The sequence below is a fragment of the Epinephelus lanceolatus genome, chromosome 17 (genome assembly GCF_041903045.1).
Source record: "Epinephelus lanceolatus isolate andai-2023 chromosome 17, ASM4190304v1, whole genome shotgun sequence".
Taxonomy (NCBI): Eukaryota; Metazoa; Chordata; class Actinopteri; order Perciformes; family Serranidae; genus Epinephelus; species Epinephelus lanceolatus.
In genome coordinates, this window is record NC_135750.1 from 10,284,841 (window position 1) to 10,307,466 (window position 22,626).

Consider the following 22,626-nt stretch of genomic DNA (forward strand, 5'->3'; position numbering starts at 1 on the left):
TTAACCAAGACAACACAGCAGCAGGATGTAGCTCAGCAGTAAATCTAGACCTCCCCCTAGCTGCCAGGACTGTGAAATGCAACCCCTGTGAGTGCTGGGGACAGTTTGTCATGTCCTCAAGGCCAAGGGCACCAGGCTGTTGGGGGTTTTATCCCAGTAATCTCCAACTTTTTTGTTGCCTTTCTGCTGTTGGTGCCCGGAGAATTAAAAACCTCTGAGAATAGTTATTTTGCACTCTTTCGTGTAGTGCTATCTTTAAGTGAAAGCATGATAGTGAAATTAAACTAATCCTCCTTGTGCTTAGGGGACTCCCTGGAAGAATCCAGAGGTCCTTGGGAATGAAAGTAATAGCTACAAACTCTTTATGGCAGTGTTAAACATTGAAAAAATAGGCCAAGGGCTTTCAGCTTTTTTATTTAGCTAAATGGAACAGTGGCCTTGGTGGTGGTGCGATGTTGACTTTTTTTTACTTGATAAAATATGGGGCAAGGGGATTTGGGATTTTATGTAGTGTGAGAGATGTTCTTTGTTAACTGGGACAAGGGCTTGTGCACAGTCAGGCCTCAGAGTGCTGTGTGTATTACAGCTGTAGGTAAATGAAATGATCTACACTGTGTGTGTTGGAGCTCAGTGGATGACTTGCCAGTTAATCACTTAGATTAAACCTGCTGGACCTTCCTCCTCATACCCACCTGTTTTTATAATCAGTGTCTCAGTTGTCAGAAGGATTTCATACAGTTATTTTATCTCCTTTCCATTTTTGTGTTCAGTGATGTGATGTCATCATGCCAAACACTATATCATTTTGTACGCTGATGTCTAAAGGAGTGGAGGCCACACCGAACACTTTTTATAGGATTTAGCCTCTCTCATAATAACATATCATGACAATTTAATGTAATTACAATTCTTTAAAGCAGCTCTAATCAATGTTCTTATAATGGGGATGGCCCATTGCTCAGACAGTCCAAAATTCAAAAGCAACAGTAGTCCGAAAAATGTTCCAATGGATCAAAATACCCATTTCTCAGACAGCCCCTTATCCCAAAAACAAATGACTATTGCTATGAAGTCCTGTTTCTACAAAAATGCACACTCCCTGTAGTTAGACAACCCAGTCCCCAGAAAAATGTTTTGCATTGTATGTTTCTGTAAATCACAGATACACATTTGTATATTATTATATTGCAAATACAACAAAACTTTCAACAATGCTGTGGTCAATGTGTGGTTAGGTTTAGGCACAAAAACCATTCATGGTCAGGAAAAAAATAATTTTTTTTGGCTTAAAATACCCACATTTGGTGGCACAAGAGCCGCTGGAAAAGCAGCGATAGGTCGATGAAAAACACCCAGGTACGGTGGCCCAAACACCACTGGGAAACAGAAACTAAGCAAGAAGTGTGTGTTTTCAAAGAAAATGTACTTCGGAGTGATGGGCAATTGTTTTCAAGATAATGGGCTGTCAGAGAAATAGGCTTTTGGTCCAATGGGACACTTAATGGACTAATGGGGATTTGGAATTTTGGGCAGTCAGTACAATGGTTTGGCACCTTTATATTAACGTTGACTGAAATGTCTATATGTAATCTAAAAGGAAATTGTCATCCGTCTTTTTTCTGTTCTGCTTGAATCTATAGAGCATTTTAGCATCTCTCAGTTCATTGTGATAAACCCACTGTACACTATGTCAAGCACCAGACCTCCAAAATTTGCAATTTGATACTCCAGTTAACAAGGCAGAGCATTAAGCAGCTTAATAGTCAGATATTTTCCTTCAATAGGTGGTGGAGACCAAACCAGAGCTGGAAGGAGAGTGAATGTTGACCTTATATTCATCAGGTGGCCAGATTCATGACTCTGAATGCTTATGTTGCTTCATACCTGCTGCATGCATCAATAAACAGCTGTTTCCAACATTAGCCATGCCAGCTGTAAAGGTGATAGCATGTTAAGTACACTGGGTAGGACTTCAGCTTTCAGTTTGCAAACAGCATCTTTATCCAGCTAAATTCTCAGCTCAATGGCTTATACTTCACAAACGACCGTTCTTAGTTCACCAGTTAGTGAGCCAAGTTGCACGTTCGTCTGTGTTTTAGTTCAGTGGGTGGGACTGGGAGCACTGGGAGAAACATTGCATGCTCAATAATTTGTTCACATTCATGTTCATGTTCAATAATTAGTACACAGGGGGCGTGAGTCCTACTTGACATGATGAGTTGCTCAAACCCGTCAATCTAGGACCAAGTGCAGGGATTCAACATTCAGTTTGCAAATGGCATCTTCAGCTAACTCTCAATTCACTAATTAGCGAGCCGCACTGACCGTTCAGTTGTGTTTTTGTTCAAAGAGTGGGACTACACGCAGTCAAAGTTCTAGTCAGGAACTGAACAATTTGGTGAACAAGCCTTTCGAATAAAACTTTTTAATGAATGGATTCTAGTGATTCAGTACACTGAAAGCACCTGCTTTGCCCATCACTGATGTCAGTGTTGTGTCAACAACTTGTTACGCTGCCCCCAAGTTTTATTACTCAAGCAAAGCACTCAAAAGAAGGTCACACATCAAGCTGTTTCAAAGGTGTAGGGATGACATTGCTGACCGAACCCACAAACTGTTCCCCTCTCAGGTTTTACAAGAATATTGGGCTGAAGTAGGCTAAATTATAGACATCATATTTCAACGCACACTCTCCTCAGAGTGCAGGAGCATTTATTTCAGGGCAGGACAGCTCAGTATCTATCTCACCAATCAGATAAGTACCTCTTCAGAATTGTAAGAGCAGCACTTAAGCAGATAACTGAACTTGGCAGAAACCAACTGAGCCACAAGTGGGAAAATGGGCCTTTTACACAGACGATGTTTTGACATGAAATGCACAGGTGTAAATCATAATATTAATGATCCATTTAGCTGCTTCAGTTTCAGGGTCCTGGAATGAAGGTGATAACACGTAGGATTAGGAGTTTGGTTAAATCCTTTGAATTAAAGTGATATATATATAGCTTACATAAAAAAGACCTTCTCCACCTAATTCCTGAGGGTGCTACTGTCAAAATGATTATGGGTGCAACTTGCGGTGAGATAGTGGAGGTCACAGTAAGCCATTTAATTGCACAGACTCTCAATGGTTAGCGTCAGTGGCTAATCTTGGTGGCTAACAGCCAATGGCACTTCTTTTTTATAGTAATTTGCCTTTATCTTAGCAAATACTGCTTTGTTTTTCTTAACAACTGATGTTAAATTAGCTTGTTCTAAAATGTCCTTGTGAGGCTCTGCTACCTGTTGCGCTGTCCCTGTCTGTAACATTACTAACAACCACATTAAGCTAATTTTTTTGCTTTAACTACAGTGTTGAACATGCAGCCATATTCACGGCATATTGCTCGGCTTTAAAAAGGACGTAATTAATCCCATATTTTCGTGCACACCCTACTCTAATGCAAACACCCATGTTTTCACATGCTTGATATGACATGAGAAATAATAAAACCAAGAGTTCTGACAGCAGAGAGGCATTAAATCAGGATTTGCTGAAGAGAATAACACCTAGAATGACAGGTCTGTCACCTCATGTCAGTTTATGATATCCTTGTCTCTCCCTGTCTCACTGCATTCTCAGCCTACGTCAGAAAATCAGCTCAGCAGCATTCCTTGAATTATGAGTTTAGTCATCTAGGCTGAGGATGTTTTATTGATTTACATCTTTTATATCATATAAAAAAGAATGCCTGAAGTTACTTATTTTAGTACTACCCTTTAACATTGTCTGTTGGTTTGGTAATCTGAGCCTTAAAAAAGTTGGATGAAGTGGTCAAGTTGTGCTGTAAGATCACTGGTGTCCCTCAGGGACATTAAAGTTTACCTAACCTTACCTTACCTTACCTTACCTTACTTTATCCTACCACACCATACCATACCATACCATACCATACCTTACCTTACCTTACCTTACCTTACCCGCTCGTTCTGCGAAAGAGGATTAGCATACCATTAGCATATTTATACCACCCAGTGATGGCAGTGTCGGCAGCCGGAATCGAGCCAGCTGATTCATCCCGATTCTGAGTTGTCGTTCGTACCAAGTCTCAGCTGAGTCAAGTGAATGGATGCGGCCCTGCTAATTTCATCCAGCATGCCGAGTTTGGGCTGATGCTGGGCCAGGTCATTTTTGATTACGGCTCAGCGATGGCATTGTCAGCAGCCGGAATCGAGCCAGCTGATTTGGCCCGAGTCTTGAGCATCATTCATGCTGAGTCTCAGTCGGCAAACCGGACCCAGCCCGGCTAATTTCATCCGGCATGCCGAGTTCAGGCAGATTTGTGGCCAGGTCATTTTGGCTACCTGTGCATTGGGAAATGCTGACTCCGAGTCACAGAAGTCAAGCCCATATTCACACAAGATATAATAGAGGCAAGGAATAAGGTGGATACCCTGAGAATTAACAGTAAACACTGGAATTATTGTAATTAATTAAAAGAGACTATATTTTGAGATGGAGGGAACTTGGTGGGCTCACTTTTTTATAGGAGGTATACCAAGGTGTCACAGTGAATTTGACAATAATATGTTGATGTTTAAAAAATTCAAGGAGGTGAAGCTTTACACAGCAGGCTCGAAAGAAACCACACATGCACCAGCACACACGCGTTTCCTCCTTCTCCCCATACATCTTTCTCTCCCTCCAGTCTGCTCTCCATCTTCCTGCTCTTCCCTGTCTATCCTGGTATTGCTGATTTTGATAGCTTCTGTCAGTTTGATGCCATGTTTACTGGTTGAGCTCTGCTGCTGGAGTGTGTGTGTGTGTCTCTCTCTCTCTTTCTCTGTCTGTCTCACTCTTACTCTCAACCTCACTCTCTCCATGGATGCTTGGCCTTGTTGACACACTTCACACTCCTCTGAGAGCAGTAAATATTTAAATGTAATCACGTCACACGCATATACACACACACCAGCACTCTGAAGTGGGCACGGATGCACACATATACGCGGTTAAGTGGTGAAAATTTGTCGCTCCCTCCCTCTTTCGCTTTCACTCTGATTTTTTCGCTCTGTCTCTTTGTAAAGGTCTCATTACCATCTGAGAGTGAAATGAAGATGAAAGAGAAGAAAGCAGAGGGGAGGGCGGCAAAGAGATGATGACAGTAGTGAGAGAAAGGAAAAGAAAAAAGAAAAGGAATAAAAGATAAAGTGAAGGTGATGGTGATAGACGAGAGGACTTGGAGGAAAATGGCAGATTGACTCAACGTACCTTACACACACACGCACACATAGTCTGGCCTTTTAAATGACAGCCCTCTTGAAACCTCGCTGAATATTAATCATCACACACAGAATGTGTAATTTAAGAGATAATGCCACTTGAAACTCAGCTCTAATTTTCAATTAGAAAAGAGATGATTCAGGGAGTGGACCCTGTGACATTTACATCTGTGTGAGTGTGGGTTCAAGTGCCTGTATACACTGTGTGTGCATGTGTGTGTGTAGATCAGCTTCTGAGTACAGTCAAAGACAAAGGAAAGTTCCTGTATGTGTGGGCGTCTATGTCCATGTCAGAAATCCACTGACTAAAGACCCTGCTCTCATTCATAGCATTTGTTTCAATGTCTCATATCCATAACCCATATCTCACTCATGCTACTCTGAGAACCAGGGTTATGCAAGTAACCTAAAGTTTTGCTGTTTGGACCAAAGTTTTTAGCACTTAGCTGGAAATGGCACCAAACCTTGTGTGTAAATTATGTGGTCTTTGTGATATATTTTTAATTGTGTGATCAAACTCAATTCTTTGCCATTCACAAGTTAGTTTGGTCTTGCTTTCAGCCACATCTCTTAGCCCTCCGCATGTGGTCTCAAAGGGACAGTTCACCCCCAAATCAAAAATACATATTTTTCCTCTTACCTGCAGTGCTATTTGTCAGTCTAGATTGTTTTGGTTTTAGTTGCACAGTGTTGGAGATATCGGCCATAGAAATGTCTGCTTTCTCTCCAATATAATGGATCTAGATGGCGCTCAGCTTGTGGTGCTCAAAGTGCCAAAAAATACATTTGAAGAGCTCGACAGCAATGTCTCTTTCCAGAGATCATGACTGGGTACTTGTGAGTAGTTTCATGTTGGGACTATTTTCTTTCACCCACCGTGCAGAACCAAGTGAGCATCTACTGCTAGCTCACCTAGCTAACATGATTTCTGAAAAGTTACAGTGCTGTTGAGTTTTTAAAATGTTTTTTTTGTTTGTTTGGGGTTATTTTTGGCACTTTGAGCACTACAAGCCAAGTGCCAACTAAATCCATTATATAGTGTCCGCCTGGGGTGACGTTTTTCTGTAGGATGACGCAGAAGTTAGTGTTGCCCTGGTTTCCTCATCACAAAGCCTATGGGATTTTCCATTGGATTTTAGATTATTGACGAAATAAATTCTATGGCAAACACATGTTTATGATATTTTCTTCAGCAAGATGATCTCATGACATGAGCAACAGTTTAGGGAGTCAGCGCATGATAAAGAGCCGCACAGGAAAAATGCAGCTGCAAGTTGTCCTCTGAAATCGCTAACTGTGGCTAACAGTACTAGCATTGATGACAGAACATAATTACTACAAAACTCATGGGTTGCAGTGCTGGGCCTAACACATTTGGTGCCCTAGGCAAGCTTCCCTTGCTTCCCGTTTTAAGACACATGAAGGCTTCAAAGTTCATGAGTGGAATATTTACTGACATATTTTAAGTTGTAGAACAAAACATGAAAGTCTCTTAAGCTTGAGTTAACCACAGACCTTATTATCAGGCATTGAATCAAAACCCATTGACTCTGAGACAAGGGAACCAGAAGTGCTAAAATGCTAACTTATTTCCAGGTTTCATTCCTGGCTCTGTTGGAGAGAAGGCAGACATCTCCACGGCCGATATCTCCAACACTCCTAAACTCACATCAAGACAATTTTTACTGATAAATAGCGTTAAATGTAAAAAAGTAAAATATTTGTTTATGGGGTGAGCTGTCCTTTTAAGTAATGAATTTCAGCCACATGATAACTTGTGCACAGAAAATGCTGACTACTGGTCTCCCCTCACCCCACCCTTGTCTATTTAACATTTTTCAGGCGACATTTAGGCTATTGAATAAAAGTATACGGACACTCGAGGCTACTGGGATGCTCTCTCTCTTGTGTTGTAACTGCAAAATACATTTCTGGCTACTGAGCTGCTCTGACTCCCACAGATGTTTGTAATAACTTAAGCACCACTTAGTTTTCACCTCTTTTTCCTCAAAACAGGAACAGTTTGTTCTTTTGTTCAAGCAGAGTTTTGTCACGTTAAGGTGAAATGTGTGTTTGTGAGTCTGCTTCTGTGAATCATCACACACAGAACTTTAAGAAATATGCACTTTCATCTGGCATGGTTTGCAATTTTACCTTCACTGTTTGCATTATTGTCCCTTTTGAAACTCTGCCTAAAATCTACATTAATGCTTTGCAGCCAGTGCTGCAGTAATTGGTTCAAACTTGAAGAAGTTGTAAAACAAAGCTTATGTTTTCTGCGCCTCTCCGTAATGCCCACTATTCATGTATTTATCCTCTCCCCTCCGGTTCTTTTTCCCTCTCCTCTGTGCCTCTTTCCCCTCATCATCATTTCTCCTCTTCCATCCTCCATCTTCTTTACCCCCCTCCCTCCATGTGATCATTTATGGGGTGTGGAGGAGAATAAAAACAAGTTTAATGTACAGTAATACATCATGCCATGGCTGGTGTGCCAAGCGGCATCCATTTTGTGAAGCTGTTGTGCTCACTTAGCAGCAGTGAGGCTAATTATTGCAAATGGCAGCTGTTGAAAGGAGTATTAATGTGTCCTTTCTACATGGATACGTCCAATATTATGGGCTGATGAGAGTAGTCATGGTTTAAAGAGAATGAGAGTGACAAAGAAACGGGGTAAACTGGATTGTGTGTTGTTGGGTAAAAGCCCCATAAATCTAACTGTATTAATTTTAATTAAAGCTGTCACCGACTAAAGGAACTCCAATCATCATCCGTCCTGAAGCCCAATAATATTTATATGTGGAGCATTTTGATGTAACAGCTCTCTGACTGTGAGAGATTGTAATTATGTGACCCACAGTGTGTCCAGAGGCGTGTTCTCTACTGTTGTTATGAGATCTATTTGATATTCCAGAGAAGAGAAATCTCACTTCATGTCTTTTCTTGTTTTTCTAGATAAAGACATTATGGGCTAAATGGATAATGGAAGGCATTTTTCATATAAATGTAATGGAGCAAAAAAGTAAACTTGCATGACAGATTATGTTTTCGCTGTGTGGGGATTCTAATGACACAGTCTGAGCACTACTCATGAAATATTGCCCACACTAGGTCAGGAACAAGGAAAAAAATCACAACTAAAGATAATTCTTGAAGGCTTCATCTCTCGCAATACAGCGGTGACTCCATGGGGGGCAATGTCAGTCTGTCTCCTGGTCCACTTTGGTCCAGACTGAAATATCTCAGCTACCATTGGCTGGATTGGATAGACATTAATTGTGCTGACTTTGGTGATCAGACTGTGACTTTTCATCTTGTGCCACCATGAGGTTGACGTTTGGGTTTCTAAGTTAAATGACTCCACAGCTATTTGGTCATCATTGCTGGACCAGTAATAAAATTACAGATGAAGCTCAGCATGAGTCCATCAGGAAGACTTTCTTTATGCTTCATCCATTCACAATTCTCTCCATCCTGGTGTTCTCTCTTCTAGTTATCCAATTAAACCTTGCCACGATCTCTATCAGCCAATCAAGGTGCTACTGTCAAATTTGAAATCTGTTCCCCCCTCTGCTGCTGTTAGCTGTCATTTTAGGTAGAACCATCGTGCCCTCCTCCACCCTGTTCATCTCCAGCCATTGTATCCAGAGTCCAGGACGAGCTCACCGAAAGCCTATTCCCCTTCTCATCCCTATCAGCAGCACTTCTTCATCTTCTTCTTATCTTCATCCCACCACCTCTACCACCACCAGCATCTAAGGGAGGTTCCCTATTCTACTATGTCTTCATCACCCTCCTCAAATACACCTTGATGGGGTCTAATTGCCAAAGACGTCACATTTCCTACTTATGTGCACAAGTGTTGAATATTCTTTTCACTAAGGATGAGTCTCTCTTGATTGAATGAATGAATCCATCGGCAAACTCTTAATTCTTGTAAGTTATTATGCTCTACTCAACAGAAGTTTCACTCATCCTAGGAACCAGATAAAACTTTTGTGATGATCATTGTGTCATGGCACCATAACTTCCTGTAGTGACTTGGCCAAGAGACATAGAAGTCTACCTGCAGCCCCTTATGAACTACATAACCGTGCAAAGGTGATCGGAGAGGAGTGCTTATGAAGCACGTCATAGACATTGTCAAATGCAATGGCAAAGAAAAATGCTGCATGTTAGTCTTTGTCTAAGGGCCTCATGAGACTTTTCATTCAATGGGACACACTATATGGGGTAAAATGACAAAGTGTTGCGCTCTTTGAGAACACACATTTCGGCTTCTGATGTCCCAGGTTTGTTGGATCAGGCCAGTAATGGCTTAATGTTGTGGCTTGTGTTATAGTTCAACTTTTTTTATGCACTGGAACTCATAAATAAATGTTACAGTCATGCAAGTCTTTTTAAAAAATCCTGATTTATGGTGGGTTTGAGTTTGGATTCGATTTTAAGGGGCGACTGGTAATCAGACATCAAATGTCAATTACTCATTTGGAAATTAAACATTCGCTCCCCGAGCCTTTTCATGAACTTGATTGGGTGTGTTTGGATATCAATACATGGCAATAAAAAAATGGGCTAATGAATCTTGTGAGAATTAAATCCCCCTCAAATCAAATTGAGGCATATGACATCAATCTAAAGTAATACCCTTGTTCACTGGCTGTTATATAAACATATCATAATTCTTCACATTGTCTTGAGCATTCACGACACTGTGGCAGGCCGCACCAGTCTGTCAGCGTTTGAGGGTTTTATGACACAAGGCAACAGGCAGAACACTGTTCATCAAATAAAGTAAAGGGATTAAATATGTTTGGGGGTCATTAAAATGTCAGAGAGTGAAAAGAGGGAGATTAAAAAGTGTTAGAGAGAGTGTGGCGGGGCAGGAGAAGAGACAGAGATTTAGAGAGTGAAGTGCTGGGACGCAGATAGAAGGAGGATCTCCCTGGAAGATAGAGAGAAAAAGTGAGAGTTGTGTGAAAGCACTTTTTCTGCTTCAGGGTTTATGAGAGGTTCCCACAAAGCTTTAGAGGAACACCTGTTCAGAGCTGCCTCCAGGTAAAACACTGCAGCAGAGGTGTATGTATAGCATTTGTCAAAAACTGGTGTGTATTAAATGAGGGTATATGTACATGCACTTGCATATTTGCAGCTAGTTATCTTGTTGCAAGTGTGTCTGAATACCTAATGTGTGCACCGAGGCATTTGGGTATTAAGTACATATGTGTGTGCTGATAAGAGCTCTCACTCCATTCCATCTTCCATCCATCCATCCATCCATCTATCCATTTTCATCCGCTTATCCAAGGCCAGGTTGTAGGGGGAGCAGGCCAAGCAAAGCACCCCAGACATCCCTCTCCCCAGCAACGCTTTCCTTCTGAGGGACCCCAAGGTGTTCCCAGGCCAGATAAGATATGTAATCCCTCAAGCATGTCCTGGGTCTGCCCCAGGGCCTCCTACCAGTGGAAGGTACCCAAAACACCTCTAATGCAAGGCGCCTAGGAGGCTTCCTAATCAGGTGCCTGAACCAAAAAGGTGCAGCAGCTCTACTCCCAACTCCCTCCGGATGTCCAAGCTCCTCGGCCTGTCTCTAAGGCTGTGCCCAGCCACCCCACGGAGGAGACTCATTTCGACCGCTTGTATCTGCAATCTCATTGGTTCGGTCACTACCCAGTGCTCATGACCATAGGTGAGGGTTGGGACGTAGATTGACCACTAAATCGAAAGCTTTACCTCTTCACCACGACAGTCCGGCGCAGTGCCCACATCACTGCAGACGCCGTGCCAAACCACCATTTCACTTCCATTCGTGTATTAAAATTCATCACAAAGTGGAGGCAGAGAGGTTGGTGAAGGCTTATTATTGTGGTGTATGCATTGCTTTATTACTTTAATAGGCCATTATTATAAGGAATATTAATATGAACAAGTCCGACACTTTATTACATTCATACTGTGATAAATGTTAGCATTAATGCGGGTTAATTATGTGTATAAAACAGTTTCCAGTTTGGTCCATCAGTGAGTTTTCCCATTGTATAAGAGAGACCCCTGCCGGCCAAGACGGGTCACTGCATTCTGACGACGTACTTCCGTTTCCGGTGTAAACAAACGAGCCAATATGGCGACTTTCACAGTGAAATAGGAGGCATGGCAAATTTCTACTGTTAGATATGAGTGTTAGTTGACACTGGACATGTTATAAAACACAATGGCTGAACCGAGGAGTGATGGGAGTTTCGTTCGCTACTACTGCACCGCCGGAAACGGGATGGAGACGTTTTTAATGGACGAGGTGAAGCGGAAGCTGGCAGCTGAAGATGTGAGTGAAGAGACAAATCCACAGTCACACCGGGTGTGCAACACTTTATTCACCATAGTTTAGTTTGACTGGTTTAATAGACAGATGTGAAGACGCCCTTTGTGTTGTGCCTGTGCTTTGAACCAGACAAAAACCTAGACTTAACTAACTTGTTAGCAGTGGTGGTAAGCAACTCAGTGCATGTATTCAAGATTCAGTACTTCATTGCCGTGTCATTGTAGTCGATTGGAATTTGTTTCAGTGAGAAATGAATAGATAAAATAAGTGAAATCCGAACCATCATAAAGAATAAAACAATAAACACAGCAACACCTGTGGGGGGATTAGCAGCAACATCAGCCCACAGATAAAGTGCATAATAAAAATACAGTTTGCAGCCTCATGGCCTAAAGGGCTGGATCCATAGTGTTAAGGAGCTCTGGTTTGTGTGCTGTTCTGGCATCTGGTTGTTCTGGTCTTAATGCTTCTCAGTCTTTTGTGAGAGGGGAGAAAGTTAAGAGGCAGCTGGGGGGCCTCTTAACTTAATCTTAAGGCCTTTCTTTTGTAGCCTGGCCTTGTAGGTTTTTCTGGGGTCCTATTCACAGACGTGCTGAGAACACTCTCAGAGAGCTCCTAACTTAGTCTAAACAGTTTTAGTAAGGAGTCTTAGCTTAGGAGTGATTTAGGAAAGTTCTCTGAGCAAGGAAGGGACAGAAACTTTTATCTTAATGAGAAGGTGTGATTGACCCCAATGTTATGTGTTGTGCTTGCTTTTGATGTGATTGGTTGTCCCTTAGTGAGCCTGCAAGGTGTTTCCACACCCAGTGGAAATAAAATGAACTGCAGACTGTGAAAATGTTGGCATAGATAGATAGATAGATAGATAGATAGATACTTTATTCATCCTGAGGGAAATTCACATCTTCCAGCAGTATCCACAGATTGACCACAGATCTTTTAAGATAAAAGATCAGGAAAAATAACACTTTAAAAAAGGCATGCAGTAAATACTACTAATAAATAAATGTTAGTGTGATCACTCTGCTGGGGCCATATTCACAAAGCTTCCTAGTGCTAAGAGTTGCGCCTAGTGACAAACTTCTAGGAAGAGTCTTTGAAATGTTTTCTTAAAATTTCCTCTTATGGTTGAGACAAGATAAAAGTTATTCACAAAGTGTCTTAGACCTCCTAAGGTGAGGAGGACTTTTAAGAGGTTCTTCATCAGAGGAGAAAATGGTGGAAACACAAAGAGGTCGGAGAAATATTCTCCAAACACTGGATGACAGTGAGTAAATGAAATGCTATAGATAAGATCATGCAGGAATAATATTTGTGGCTGATGTCATTAGGGATACACACACATTTCCCACCTAACGCCATCACATCAGAAACAATATGATCACAACACTGAGATATTTGGAAAACAGGAAAACTGCAACAGTGCAGCAGTGATGACTTGAGTCTGTCTCAACCTTCCATCAGCAGAGTGACAATGACAACACTTTCACAGTCAGCAGTTCACTTCATTTCCAACTGGGTGTCCACACCTTGCAGGCTCACAAAAAGGTGTGTCTGTGACAACCAATCACATCTGTTAAAATAATGCATCACACCTAGCAACAGGGTCAACTACACCTCCTCACTAAGATAGAGTGATCCTGATACATCTCATCTCATAATCAATTTTATTATTTGTTTTTTTTTTGCCTCACCAGTTGCCACACTTGGTAAATATTTGGGATTTGTTATGTGGAATAGCACCTCTGCTCTTTTCTCTAAAGATTCATGTTGAATTTCAGAAAAGTGCATTATTTTTCATGATGTTAGTGGAGGTGATTTTGTTTCAGGTGAAGTGGACCCTGTCTATTATAAAACACTGAGGGAAACTGAGAAGTATCAATGCCTGATTTATTTATTTTTTTTACTGTAAATAAGGATATCAGTGTCCACCTCAACAATCTAGTACTGGTTCAATATCAGATTTCAGTGTTTAATTTAAGATATTTTGAGACAAGACCGTTACCAAAGAGGCATAAATATGTAATTGGCCTCTTGGCTCCAGAGTGAAGTCTTTACACACTGACCTGCCCTTCTTGTTGTTGTGTGTGTCCAGGTGTGTCAGATGCCAGGTAAGGTGTTGTTCAGCTCCTCAGCAGGGATCAACAGGGTCAGTGAGCTGAAGGCTGCAGAGAGACTCTTCCTCCTGTTGAAGCAAGACTCACCTGTGCGGCTGTCTGCCCACATCAGCCCAGGTACCAGCCTCACTCATTAAATACACAGATACACGTAGTATAAAACATGAGGAATATCATGCTAGATATTAATGAGATGCTCAAATCATCTAGGATGTCTTGTTTTACTTAATATAATTGAAAAGTGATTTTTTTAACAGATGAATAATGTAGAAGTAAAAGTAATGGCATCATAATAATGATTAACTGATACTGACTTTTATGTTGTGTCCTCCATAACACTCATAGCAAAAGCAGCCTCTGTGCTGCAGTCCCGACTTTTGGGTGACAGCAATCAGTGGACCAGTGCTGTAATGACATGGAGCCGCCTGCAGGGGGAGCTGGCAGCCAGAAGGACTACTGCCAAACCACAGAGCACTACTCTGGGAGTGACAAGGAAGAGGGAGGGGGACAGAGGGAGTGAAGAGCCTCAGAGTGAGACAGTAAGGAGAGGGGGAACGTCGAGCGGAGAAACCTGTGGAGGTGAAGCCCAGACACTGGAGAAAAAGAGGAAGAGGGATGATGAAGACAAAAATGCAAAGAAAGAGGGAACATCTGGGAGAGAAAGAAAGAGACGGGATGATGAAGAGGGGAGGAGGATGGTTATGGAGTTTAGTAGCTGTGGACAAAATGGAAAAGATGGAATCACATCAGAAACAGGTTTTTGTGACAGAGGATCAGTGTGTGCCCAAGCAACACCAGGACCAGACCACAGTGTGGACAGAAGCTGCAGGAGGATGGATGGCACGGCTGAGGACTCAACTGTGGAACGTGATAATAACATTTTTTCTTTTTCAGCTTCAATTCAACATGTATTAATAACACTTACTTTTAAAGCTTTTCATTGCTGTTTGCTGATTTTATTTTCCTGTTGCTTTCCATTTACTTTGTTGTGTCTTCCTCCTTGTAATAAAGACGAGACTACTGAGGGAGGAGATAACACACTACTGCAGCCCAGGAGGATCAACCCAGAGCCTTTGTCTCCTGTGTTGGTCTCTTTTAGGATCAGCTGCAAGTGTACTGGATCTTTGTCCAGATTCTTCAGCACACAGGTATGTAGTGGAAGTTAAACTGCACATAACAAAGCAGAGGACAGTCAGAATGTTATCTCTGACAGGTGTGTGTATAGATTAAGAATAATAAATAAAAGACATGGAACGAAAATAATTGTGTATAGTCTTCAGAGGAATATTGTGTGTTTGCATGCTGTGGCTAATACAGGAGGTGAGCAGAGTGATTGGAGTAGGTCTGAGCAGACTGCTGGGCTGGAGGGTTGACCTGAAGAATCCACAGCTGGAGGTGAACGATTTTTATTATGTTCTTTATGTCTTTATGAGCATAAGTGGTGATATCAAAGTTATATATCATATTTAATTACAGTAACTGCTCCCTGTGCTCTCCTGCCTTTCCTTTCAAATGTAACATCATTGGTTGTTTGCTCTTGTCTGCAGGTGCATGTGTATCTGAGTGATGACCACTGCCTGCTGGGGATCCCACTAACCAGGTTATTGACAGACACACTCTCTCTATATTTAACACCCATGCAGTTTTCTGGGAGGGGCCATCATTCCCCTTAAAGATGCAGACTTTGAATAACAATGCCAGACATGATTTTTAATACAAATCTCAGAAGCACTGGATGTAGACGCTGTTGTGGGGTATACATGGGTTTCTTATCGCAGCTTTAATTAATGTGATAAGCAGTCATAAATCATGGACCTCCTGTCTCTTTCCTGCAGGTTACCTCTTGCTAACCGGAGCTACATTAAAACCACAGGACTGAGGTCGACTGTAGCCTGGGCTATGACCTCACTGGCTCAGATACAGGTAGCCTGCTGCTGTATTCTTTATTTATGGTTTCTACATTTGTGACCTCTGGCTTTTGTTTATGTGCTGTATGCAACTCAAAGGGTATTATTAAACAGTGTAAGCATGGGCTTTCCTTTGGTCTTTGTTGTCGAGAAAGATTTTGTGATTTACAGCTTTTGTTTGTTTGACCAATCCCCTAAAAGACTCGTTAAATATGACCATTGAGCTGTGAAGCTGCCTCAGTAAAGCTGTCCTCATTGTAAATATGTTTGCTGTCTGTGTGCTAAAGCATTTTAGTGTACAGTAGTCAGACTGTGATGTAATGCTGCCCCTCAGTCACAGTATGCGGTTAACCAATTGTATGTACTGTACATTATCTCCTGTTTCCCAGCCAGGCTTCTGTGTGGTCGACCCGATGTGTGGGGTGGGAACCATCTTAATAGAAGCAGCACAGGAACACAAGGTCAGGACAGAGATCTACACAGAGCTCCTCAGGAGTCCTGTATGTCTCTCAAGTGTAGATGTGAAGTTTTGAGGTTTTTGAATTGGGCAAACAATATGGTTAATTCCTGGTGCACATGGCTGCATATGTTATACAGTTATTGACCTGTTTTCTGTTGTTTAGATGTGAACTAATACAGTCTATCTGTAATATTTTCTAGTCGCAATTGGTGCACATTTTCAATTGTTTTCCATGATTTACATTTTGTTTACTGATCACTTTTCATTTGACAACTCATCCCTGTTCAATTAAAATATCTAGGTTTTTGTTTTAAAAAATAAATATCAAGATTTATACATTGCGTGTACTATTTAGTAATAGTAGGGATCGACCGATATGTTTTTTTCAGAGCCAGTACCTATACAGATTATTATGAAACAGAGATACTGATAGCCGATATTTACAACCGATATATGTCTGCTGTAAAAATCATTGATGACACAGAATTGAAAAAATAAACACTGACAAAGCACTACATTCATATGCAATTAAGCATATATTTATTCTGAGAACTTTTCCATTGAAACAGTACAGGTTATTATAACAGCACTCATAAAAACAGTAAGTGAGGAAACGCTATTATGAGTAAGGAAACACCAGAGGCAGGATAAAAACTCAGAATAAAGAACGAAATAAGTAACAAAGTTGAAGAATATGCCGGCTGAAAAAAACAGATTAATAAAAATAGATAAATAAATAAATACACAATAATCATAAATACAAAATTTAAAAAATAAAATGAAACACAATAAAATAATAATAAAATAAAATAAAGGAGAGCTCAATTAAAAGCCAGGCTAAAAAGGTAGGTCTTGAGTTTGCTCTTAAGAGCCTAGAGTGGTACAGTAGGTGCAGGCAGTGAGAAGCACGCCAGGGCAAAACAGCTCAGCTAAGGAAAATAAAACGGTATATCAGCATATCGGTGGAAAAAATCACAGATACCAATAACCCTAAAAATTTATTTAGGAATCGGCCAGGCCGATTATCTGTCGACCTCTAATTAATAGCATGCAGTGTGAACACCTTTACTATAATCTGATGTGTCACTCTCAATGGTTCTTCAGGCTGCCTGTTTCCTGGGTACAGACATTGATGATGGACAGCTGCAGAAGGCCAATGAGAACGTAGCGTTTGCAGAGCTGGGAAACAGGATACACCTGCTGAAAGCTTCGTCTATGAGTAAGAAACCTGCACTGAATGATCACTGGAATAATGTTAAATATATGTAATATATGTCATGTATTAAATTACCTCTTGGCTTGCCTGTCCTCCTGTGTGTGTGTGTGTGTGTGTGTGTGTGTGTGTGTGTGTGTGTGTGTGTGTGCGCACGCGCACAGTGCTGCCTCTGCCCAGTGCCAGTGTCGATGCTGTAGTCTGTGACCTGCCATTTGGCAAGAAGTTTGGCACCAAAACAAACATGGCTGCCAACCTGCCACTCATCCTCACTGAGATGGAGAGGTTTGTCCCACTGTGTGCCTGTTTCTATCGTTTCTTTTAGAACTGTTCAGTGAATCAGAAAATGGTACCAGTTTTTCTGTGTGTGTGTTCATGTACCGTGCAGAATTCTTACCCTGTGAGTCCAGTTGCACATCAGAGTAGATCCTTAACTGTGTACAATGTAAATACTACATTCTGTCCTGTTACATTTAAAGTAAAATGAACACCTTTTAATTTGTTTGTAGACAAAAACATTGTCTATCCAAAAGAAAATGGTACCAACTATAATTGTTGTTTGTGTGTTTAGAGTCCTCTGTATTGGCGGTTGCCTGGTTCTCCTACTGAGCCCCCAGTTATCCTGTCTCCTGAAAAAACTCCTGGCACAGAGAGACACCGGACCAGTGTCTCACCAGGAAACAAAGCCTCAAACCGGGATACAGGGCTGCCCATCTCCTTCTCCAACAAAGCAGCCGACATCCCAAATCCACCGGGAGGTCAAATCCCCACCTACCCAGGAAACGGACCCTCAGTCTGGGCTGCAGCACAATCTGCCTCCTTCTCTCTCCTCCCTGAAGCACCAGGCAACTTTTAGAGTCAGCTTAGGTGTGATAGATGGACTCATCCATAAATATGTCAAGATGGACTCTTGATCAGTGATGGTGGATGTTACAATTCTAAGTAATTAGTTGTCATGAAAATTAAGTCATTACAATGAAACGCTATACGTTACTGGAACTACTTTGTCAGTCTGTTTGTTACCTCACTGTTTTTCAATTGTAAATAATATGAAGGAATATATTTTTTGAAACAATGGTGAATTTTGAGTTTTGTGAGCTTTAAAATTTGTGTGAGCTGTGGATTAGAAGTTTTACCATTCGAGAAGTAAACCCTTTATCCACCTCCCTATCCTACCCCAGGTAGCCAAAATGACCTGGCCCAGAATCGGCCTGAACTCGGCATGCTGGATGAAATTAGGCAGGCTGCGTCTGGTTGCCTGACTCGGCATGAATGACGCCCCAGAATCAGGCCAAATCAACTGGCCTGTCTCCGGCTGCCGACGCTGTCATCACTGGCCGTTATCGAAAATGACGTGGCCCAGCATTGGGCCAAACTCGGCATGCCAGATAAAATTAATTGGGATGCCTCTAGTTGCCTGACTTGGCTAAGACTCGGCATGAATGATGCCCCAGAATTGGGCCAAATCAGCTGGCCTGTCTCCGGCTTCCGACACAGCCATCACTGGGCTGTTATCAAAAATGACATGGCCCTGCTTCAGGCCAAACTCAGCATGCTGGAAAAAGGAAGGTGGGCCACATTCGGTCGACCCAGATTTTGCTACCACCAACGGGCCAGAGCCTGTTTGGTGTCATCTGCTGTTTCATCTGGAATAGGCCCGTGTTTACGATGCTTAATCAGGCCCAGATTTGGCAACAATCAATCATCAACTCGTCGAATAGGATCATATCTATGATACCTACATCTGGGCCAGATTTGGTAAAAATGAACAGGCCCAAAGCTGGCTCACACTTGGCAGCATGGAGCCCGAACACAGCTGAGTCAGCCGGCACTCAGCCATAATTGGGCCGAGTCCTATGGCTACCTGGGACATACAGTTTACATTTGAATCATCTTAGCTGCATTTGAGGGAGCTTGATTGCTCTGTAGGTCTTGGAGTAGTTATGTTCTTCAGAGTGTCATCAAATTCAACAAATAGACCAAACCAGAAATGTTCCAGCTTGTCTCAAAACTGTGCTCCCTATCCTGTCAGTAGCACTCAGCCCCAAGCCCACTCGTCCCTACTTAAGATGCAAATATATAATTACACTTACAAAAAGGCCTCAGTAATTTCCTGAGGAGTTTGGCACTGTGGTCTTTAGGAAACGTCAGTCAAACAGGAGTTAATAGCTGGTCTTCTAATCAATACATATTTGGTGCTCTTGAGAGAATTAACGACACTGAGACGGTGTGTGCCCATGTTCATGCTCAAGATGCAACATGTCAGTGCAACAGTGTGATGAATTTTCAATATTTTTGGACGTCTATCAGGCAGGAGAATAAGCTATATTAGGCTTTTGCAACATACATTTATTAGTATGATCAATTCATTGTCAGTTTGTGTCTTTTGTTGACCAAAACTATAGAATATTAGCAGCCTTAGCCTGTAAGGAGACTGAAGCGACAACAGTAAAGTTTTCTGTAACAGGAGTTTTGTTTTGCCTGTAACACAGACCCCATTAGCTGAATCACAATGTTGCCATCTGCTGCTGTTTAGCCCTGCTTAGCCCAGTTTACACAGAAGGGCCAGACAAGGCCACACGGGGCTTAGTGTTTTCATTCATTTCCCTCTTAGGTGTAAACTTCCTGTGTTTTGCTGCCTGTGCAGATTAGAAAACGTGGCTCCACCTTTGCTGTGTGGATCCAATGGTGCTGGGATGTAATACAGTCAATATAGGTGTGGGTTAGAATCAGGTGTGTGGTGTTTTATTGCCTGACTTTTTAATTTAACCCGCACAAACAAATTAACACGTATTTTCTTTGTGGTATTTTTTTTGTTTATAATAGTTTTATTACCACAGTTTTGTCTTGAAATTAGTCGCAATGTTAAATTGCAGCTCCATCTCCCCAGTCAGACCATCCAGTATCTCTGACCACACTCCATGGAGAGGGTACGCCATGATGTCCATTGCGCATGCTCAATGCGCAGTGGAAGCCATGTTGGAGCTACAGTGGACTCGGACTGGGATTTTCTGACGCCGTATGTTTTTCCTAAAATATTTGTTCCCATACATTGTTGGAGTTCGTCAACCGTGCGCTATCGGCGCCGTAATCGGCAGTGGAAATGATGAACTCCAGTGTCGACCTGTCCCGGCGGAATCCGCAGGAGGATTTCGAGCTGATCCAGCGGATAGGAAGCGGCACATACGGCGATGTGTACAAGGTAAAACTGCAGTGAGGGGAAGCAGCCACACACTTCCATTATCGGACACACACTGGTTAGACGTGTATAGCTTGCCTTTGCAGCTCTTCAGTGTTGTCATAACAGTAGAAAACAAATTATGTGGCCGTTATGAGCACCTTTGGGAAATACGTGCCTGTTTGTGTCGATGTTTGCTAATGCAGCAGTTAATCTGCTGCCCATGCACCAAATTCCATTATCGGACACCTAGCCAAGATGATGTTTGATGACTGTTATTGTTTTGGCCTTTCTCCTCGGCTGTCTGCTGACATTATAGGCACCCAAGTTATCCACAAAGAATGCCAATCACTGGTTAAACTAATTGGTTGCCGATAAATTATCAATAAGCTAAGCTAACGTTAACTTTAACCTTTAGTCGGAACTCGAGCGCTTAGCTTTACGTTACGGTAAATCTGATGTTTGTCGAGCAGAAATCAGTTTGTAGCTGCTCTACAAGTGTGGGTCGTTGTAAAGAATTAACGTATGCTACAGCTACACATTCACACGTTTTAGACTGTGGCCATTATCTAAATATTAAGCTAAATATTTACCGTTAAAATTAATCAACGTCTGACTGAGACATGTCCAGTAAAAGACGTTTAGCAAGCTGTCCGAGAACGGACGCAGCTAGCTTGATAGCATCAAGAAGCTAACTAGGCTTTTCGCTGATTTGTGACAAAATAACAACAAGCAGTGATTTGCTGCCTGTGCGGGAACACAGTCTAAAGCAGAGGCAACTTAGTTAAGTCACTATTAATCGTAATGCTGCATAGCTTTTGCTGAATTTCCCCAAACTGTCCCGGTTTTGTCCTGATAGATTGACAGCTGCCTGCCTGGAAATCCAGTTTGGCTAAAGGGCTCAGGGCAGAGCAAGCTACAACAACAACCATCATTTCACCACTATTTATTGCTATTATTCACGTTTTAACACCAGTAAAAGCTGACCATCAACTATTAAAGAACTGGGGTGTTCATTTCTGTATGACTGTATGATTTATGTCACCGGTATAGCTGTTATCTGTGGTCCTACACTTCCAAGGCCCTGATCTGGGAGCAGGGAGCCTGCATCCTAAACAGGAGGCAGTTCCTGAAGTACAACCCAGCTCCACCACAGTCACTGGGTATCACCATGTTTATGATATGCTGCATAGAATAATTGCAGTCTTAATCACATAACACAATTTAGTACAATACAACATACAGCAAGGCTTCCACAGCTCATGCAAAATTTATATGATCACAGAAAACAGTGAAGTAATGCTGCAGGACATAAAAATAAATTCCCCCATGCAGGATGGGGTTACTGTAAATCCACTGCTGCAACGCCTGCACTATTGGGACAACTCCCACTGTCATCCCTGGGCTAATGAGCTACAATCATTATTTTATTTGACCTTAAATATGAACTTATTGTCTCATACGTGAAGTATAATCTAAACAAAAGACAAAGATCTTTATGTGCACAGTTGCGCTCAGGAACGTTACCATCAGCCTTAGAGACTGGATGGTTTAATGCCACCCCAGAGGACAGAATTTGTTTGTTGTGTAATTTAGGTGAAGTTGAGAATGAGGTTCACTTTTTGTTTTACTGTCCTGTAGATGACAACATAAGGAATGTACTTTTCAGTAAGATGACCTCTACCTATCTTTATTCCTTTTGGCTGGATGATCATGAAAAATTTGAGTTTTGTTCCAGAAAGGGAGCCTTTTTGTGGCTGAATTTCTTCGCCAGGCCTGGGATAGAAGGCAGAGTGTTCTGTTTCTGGACTGAGTAGTTAAGTAGCATCTATTTTTTGATTGTTACTGCAGCGTCGGTGTAATGGTGTCTTGTAAACCCATGAGGGTTGGAAGAACTTAATTGACACCAGGGCTGGGCAATATTTAACCTCCTGAGACCCCGCATCCTCCAATGAGGACATCACATTTTTGGTGTCCTGCACTTTATACTTAATTCTGCTTAACTCAGACCTGTTGTCCTCATTTGTGGACACTTTTCTGTCCAATCTTGTGGTAATAAGAGCAAAATACACTAATCCATGTAAAAACAAGATGGCAGCCATATCTGTCAGTCTGCAGCTGATCCTGACACTTGTTTATTTATGATTAATAATGTTTGTGGTTTGATATGGCA

At 41.8% G+C, this 22,626-nt stretch overlaps 2 protein-coding genes across 12 annotated transcripts in view; both read left to right on the forward strand.

Annotated features, from left to right (window-relative positions):
• Positions 1 to 11,359: 11,359 nt before the first annotated feature.
• Positions 11,360 to 18,357, forward strand: thumpd2 (THUMP domain containing 2). The gene is made up of 11 exons (XM_033612783.2): positions 11,360 to 11,581; positions 13,674 to 13,812; positions 14,041 to 14,562; positions 14,707 to 14,843; positions 15,013 to 15,090; positions 15,243 to 15,295; positions 15,531 to 15,618; positions 15,992 to 16,063; positions 17,167 to 17,281; positions 17,440 to 17,560; positions 17,847 to 18,357. Exons 1-11 carry the CDS (start codon positions 11,471 to 11,473, stop codon positions 18,187 to 18,189), a joined length of 1,779 nt encoding a protein of 592 aa, XP_033468674.2. The 5' UTR covers positions 11,360 to 11,470; the 3' UTR covers positions 18,190 to 18,357.
• Positions 18,358 to 20,236: 1,879 nt separating this feature from the next.
• The window catches only part of LOC117248190 (mitogen-activated protein kinase kinase kinase kinase 3-like), a 55,634-nt gene continuing 53,244 nt past the window's right edge, over positions 20,237 to 22,626 (forward strand). For 10 of the 11 annotated variants that reach the window (XM_033612998.2, XM_078160719.1, XM_078160716.1 and 7 more), the window contains exon 1: positions 20,237 to 20,477. In XM_033612998.2, the coding sequence (XP_033468889.1) occupies positions 20,379 to 20,477 (99 nt within the window). In that variant the 5' untranslated portion in view covers positions 20,237 to 20,378. The remainder of the gene's footprint in view (positions 20,478 to 22,626) is intronic. The other variant, XM_033612994.2, reaches the window with a different exon arrangement.

What these genes read in the sequence shown, in the direction of transcription:
- thumpd2 (XM_033612783.2), top strand. Translation starts at nt 11,471, where the DNA reads ATGGCTGAACCGAGGAGTGATGGGAGTTTCGTTCGCTACTACTGCACC. An exon ending in CCTCACTGGCTCAGATACAG is followed by an intron (nt 15,619 to 15,991) that starts GTAGCCTGCTGC and finishes CCTGTTTCCCAG; the next exon opens with CCAGGCTTCTGTGTGGTCGA. An exon ending in ATCCTCACTGAGATGGAGAG is followed by an intron (nt 17,561 to 17,846) that starts GTTTGTCCCACT and finishes TTGTGTGTTTAG; the next exon opens with AGTCCTCTGTATTGGCGGTT.